General features: G+C 38.1%; 1 protein-coding gene across 1 annotated transcript; it reads right to left on the reverse strand.

Moving 5' to 3' along the window:
- Positions 1-1027: 1027 nt before the first annotated feature.
- On the reverse strand, positions 1028-2626 carry LOC125664265 (sex peptide receptor-like). Its single transcript, XM_048896951.2, has one exon. It carries the CDS (start codon positions 2341-2343, stop codon positions 1246-1248), a length of 1098 nt encoding a protein of 365 aa, XP_048752908.1. The 5' UTR covers positions 2344-2626; the 3' UTR covers positions 1028-1245.
- Positions 2627-5420: the final 2794 nt, after the last annotated feature.

Below are 5420 nucleotides of genomic sequence, written 5' to 3' on the forward strand. Positions count from 1 at the left end.
CCCCGCAACAAGTTGTGGGGGGTATACTGGAATCAGGTTGTCCGTCTGTCCGTCCATCTGTAGACGCAATGGTTTCCGGGCTCTAAAGCATTATCCTTTCCATCTACCGTCACCATATCATATATATGGACTACCCATGGGATGAAGATGTTCCCTATCGATTTTGGGGTCAAAAGGTCAAAGGTCACGCGCACTGGACATCGAAGTAGCAATATGGTTTCCCTTTAAATTCTTTAACGGCTTTTTTCATCGCATGGAGATGCTGTGTTCCTAGATACCTTTTGGATCATAATACTGAAGTTTATTCTGAAGTTTGCGAAAATAAGAAGTTGACACTGAAGTTTGCAGGAAAATGTACACTCAGAAAAGAGGTAGTTTATACCTATTACCAACACCCTTTGGGAGATTGGAGTAAGCGGGGGGTATTCTTAGTGAGCATTGCTCACAGTACCTCTTGTTATTTTTTATTATTATCGATACGAAAAGGTATGGATCTTTTAAAGTTTGTTTATTAATGTAACATAGTTAAATTTAAAATGTCATCTCGCTTTTGGTTGTCTTATTCATGACACGAGTGTTCTCAACACTGTACCACTGGGTGACTTGAATTACAGAGAGCTTTGATACACATGCTCTCATGTGAAGAACTACAAAAATGCAAATAAAAATTAAAGTATATGCACTGAATAATAAGTCAGATAGCATTTTGAATAAGTAAAACCTTTCAATAGTAGATCGTTTTGAATAATTTGATACTGGTACAGCTGAATCTTCAGAATGTATATACCGGCGTGAAGCAATGCAGTGCATACCCCCATGTACTTTCAAATCTGAATTTTACTTCTTGTCTTTACATTGCATTAGGAAGAGGGCTAAAATAGGCTGCATCTGCTGCCCAATCCAATTCACTTTGTGAATAAAATATCGTTTAGATTTAAATCAAATTATCTTTACATTCTACTTTCGTTTCTGTCGGAATATCTAATCGTTAAGGCAGACGTACGATACACACGTTTATTGTTTACAACTGCAGCGCATCTATGACGAAATAAATATTATTACAATTTGTAGAGATATCAAAGACATTAGAAATGTGTGCATATAACTAACACAGCGTTTTATTGAGAATTTGCGGTGATATGTGACATTTCGAGTTCATCGCATGAATCAGCAAAATTTGGAATAGAACAATATTACTTCTTATATGAAATCGCTACAGTATGAGATTAAGACATAAAACAGATATCATCCGAGGGAATGGCTGCTAAAATGGGTTGTTTGATGCGAATCTAATTTCCAGTTTTCTCTGCGGCAACACCGGAATAAGCAATTCAAGCGTAAAATCTTCCTCAGGGACCGTCTAAAGTGTCTGCTTAAGAACACGTAGATCCAGAAATTAATATGGTTGACAACGTACACCAATATATTTAAAACTGTGGATACTTTCAGATCGGCGTCCGGTGAGAATATTGAGATTTCCATAGCCTTGATTACAAAGTAGCAGCCATTAGGGATTTCTGCCAACAGAAAAGATGAGACGATAACAATCACCATGTAGGATGTTCTCCTCATGGAGCGGTTGTCTTTTTTCTCTCTCTCTCGATTTTCACTAGCTCTGATTTTGGCCATTTGATTTTTAGTGATGTGCAGGCGTCGGACAAGGAGAATTGTTGTCACCGTCAGAACCGCGCAGGGCACTAACTGCCCGAACATCCCACGTAGAACACTGTACACTTGCATATTTTGTGAGAAATGCGGATTATTCTTACATACACACATAGACTTTCCATCAACGTCCACGGATTCATACGTTGTTGTGAAGAAGGTCATGGAGTACATTACTAATGTCACAATATTAATAATAACCACCCAAACCACACTCCGCTTTATCGTGCAAACTCGCCTACCCATGATTGGAAAGGATACAACGACATACCTCTGTATACCAAGCGCCATGGTAATCCAGACGGAAGTCTGGTGGAACATTGCAGCCAGAATACTTCCGTAGTCGTAAAACAAGCACATGGGGTAAGGCAGGGGTTGTTCTACATCAGCGACTCCGTAGGCATAAATAAAGGGCGGGGAAATTATGTTTCCCGCCAAAATGTCACACACGGCAAGTCCTATGAGCAACACTGAGGTCGGAGAGAGAAGATGCTTTTTCGTAAATACAACGATGACTAAAATGTTGGTAAAGAGAGTTAGAAGAGCGATAGCCGGACACAAAATGGCGTATATTTCAAACGGCGAGGGGTAACGAAAAGGATGACAAAATGTGTAACTGACATTACCAATATCACTAGAATTCACCCCGAGCACCGACGAGTTTGAGATTACCATCATTCGGGAAAAACACTTAATAAAGGTGTATCCCTACTGCGTCCGATAATGATACTATTGTTTTAATCCTTCACAGTAAGAACCACTTTACAGTTGTAATGACTGATGGATTGCTTTGTCTACATCACTGAAATAAAACCATATAGATTTGTAGCCTGTCGGTGAGTTCCGTCACATTATATCATATCAGATTTGTTTCAACCACGTTTACTGGTGTTCGCTCCGTAACAGCTCATGGATTATGGAACCCAATGGAAGATCTCGCCCGTCTTTCTGCAGATCTGTCATGCGTAATTAGGACCCCGGCTTCAGCGTCCGTCACAATGATAATCTGTGACGTACAGGGTTAGCGCTGTCAATCCGCGGGGTCAATCCCTCTCCGTTACATAGGAGCGCTCTCTCCGTCTATTTCTCCGACCCTTGTATGTGAGAGCAATCCGCTTACATCTCCTTTCCAATTACAATCAATTTATACCGATACTCTATCCAAAGTGCCATCTTGGGCATTTACCGAAAAAATTAATAATTCGACAGATTACACACGAATTCATATTCTTTCTGACCACCGTGATGGAATCTGAAATTACAGACTGTCAACAATACATCGAGAACTTAGTGCCTCGGTTCACGCAGAGAGTTGTGATGAACAGAGATTTTTTTTATTAGAATTAGTTTTAATCTATATCATTTAGTGTTAGAAAAAGAGTTTCAAATTGGTGCGTAATGTGGTATAAATACATATGCTATTCATATGAGTAATATAGGAAAAATAAGAAAATAACACTAGCAAATATCAACATTTCATGGCGGGGAGGGGTGAGGGTGCTTGATTGGGATCGATCATATCAGTCAAGACGTTTTTGATTAATAATAATGCCTGACTGGTTTTGAAAAAAACCAACTACTAACCATATTTTTGCTACATAGGCAGATTCCTATAATGGCTGAGATCGGCCGACAAAATTTAGAATTGCTTGACTAAAATTCCTTCAACAGCATTGAATTTTATTTCATTTAAATGTGCAAGTCTTGAAAATTGTATGTGTACGTTGAAGTATGATTTTTCATACTTACATATGTATAATAATATAATGTACATATGCATTTCTTAAGAATTCGCTCCTTAGAAATTGTACACCTGACTTTATTTCTGGTCTGCCGATCTTAGCGAACCGGAGATATATGTGTCGTTCATTTTCATGAAATCAAAATATGAAAACAGAAATGAATATACCTTTTCAAATGCAAATCATTATTTAAAGTTAGATCTTCGGGAAACACCTGTGCCACAAGACAGATGCAAATCCGGCTGGTTGTCGTGGAATCCTAGTAAAGTAGTCGGTCCCATTCGGAGGTTGTGAACATTAAGGCGATATATGCACACTCCACCATTCCTTAATGTCAGAATAAGCACTGCGCTCACCCGCCTCATCTTCACAACTCTATACAAGTTTTTTACGGGATCAAATATTGTTTATTCAGAAAGGACACTGTGATTTCTTTATTCATTATCAGAACAGAAAGTAGAAGTTAAAATGAAGACATACATGTGAGTATTTCTATTTAGTTTTATGTGTGTGTGGGACATTTATTGTCTCAACATATCTTATCTAAACAATTCTCTTTTTCTGCAAACGTGGTTTCAAAGTTTCTGTGTTTGAAATCTGTTTATCTCATCATTTCTTGGCAGATGATTTGTTGTGATGCTGTTGTAAATTATGGGGAGTGTGAGGTCCGTCTCGGTGGTCACTGTCCTCCCACGCTCACAGGACTTAATCACAATCGCATAAAAATCCATCGGAGAATTTCCTCCCAGAAAGTCGTTCTCCTGAGGGGCAACCTTATTTGCATTATTTGTCTGTAAAAATTTTAACTTCATTTGCAGTGATTGGCCGCAAAAATTAATTATAGCTTACAATTAATGACGAGTCCTGACGAGGGCAGCCATTATTTGAAATGCTCTTCACTTATCATTGCTCTGCGAGAGCTCTTACCAGCCTCATTATGAAGTGAATAGTCTCTAATTCTCGTAATACTTTTTACGAGAACCTTTTAAGAATCAATCGATGGACCTGGTCGTTATTGATATGCGTTGTTTGGTTTTTTTCATTCTGATAAAGCACAAATCTGGAAATAAATTCAGACATTTGATTTTAATTCAATTCATGATTATTATTTTTTTTAATGATGCATATATTGCCTTATAGCGAGCGCTTAGCGAGCTGTACAGACCTGGCCCCGGGGCCATAAAACTCGAATGTAATCATGTTTGGTCCGAGTCTCGCCTCACCTTTTCTTTGTATGTTCTCTCTATAAAAGTGAGACTCAGATCAAAAGGGAGCTCGTCTGACAAGGGCTCTTGAGGTAGGACAGCGAAAACTTGAATTAGATATATGTCCAAAGAAAGCAAGAACTTTCATAATTCTAACAAACGCCCTTCTTTACCTCGCAGAGTCACATTTCGTTAATCTCAGGTTATGAACTTTCGTGTATTACATCAATTTCATCCTAGTTTTAGGATCTTTTGCACTATGCAGTGCGCCATATGGATTGGAAATGACTAGTATTTAACGAAATGTAATATCGATCCTGGCCCGAGGCAGACGATATATACAGTATGTAGTCACGGTCTTTGTTTTAACGTCATAATACAAATGATAAATTGACGAATCAAACTGGGGTTACTGTTTTGTGCAACAGAAATGTTTATCCGCATCTGAAAATAGCAACCCCTCATTTCCAGTTTCCAGTCAGTAACATCGGTGCCTCCTAATTGCTTTAACGTGGTTTAATTGGTTTAGTATGAACGCACAGAATGAAACTCAATCACGCCACTTACTATGTCAAGGGAATTCATTATTTTACTTTTTTTATGACAATATTATATTGTTTTAATTTTAACATAAGATTTCAAGGTTTTACATGTACCGCCTTGCTATTAAATAGAAATGTTTGAAGATATTTTTTTATCCTATTGTGCGATTTTCAATGAGGTACATAATTTCCCCCCGTTTTCTTTTAAATAAATGTCTTAACTGCAATGCATTGTATATAGACCTATGCCAGACGCGCTTATAGAG

This window comes from Ostrea edulis, chromosome 1, assembly GCF_947568905.1.
Source record: "Ostrea edulis chromosome 1, xbOstEdul1.1, whole genome shotgun sequence".
NCBI lineage: Eukaryota > Metazoa > Mollusca > Bivalvia > Ostreida > Ostreidae > Ostrea > Ostrea edulis.

What these genes read in the sequence shown, in the direction of transcription:
- LOC125664265 (XM_048896951.2), bottom strand. Translation starts at nt 2,343, where the DNA reads ATGATGGTAATCTCAAACTCGTCGGTGCTCGGGGTGAATTCTAGTGAT.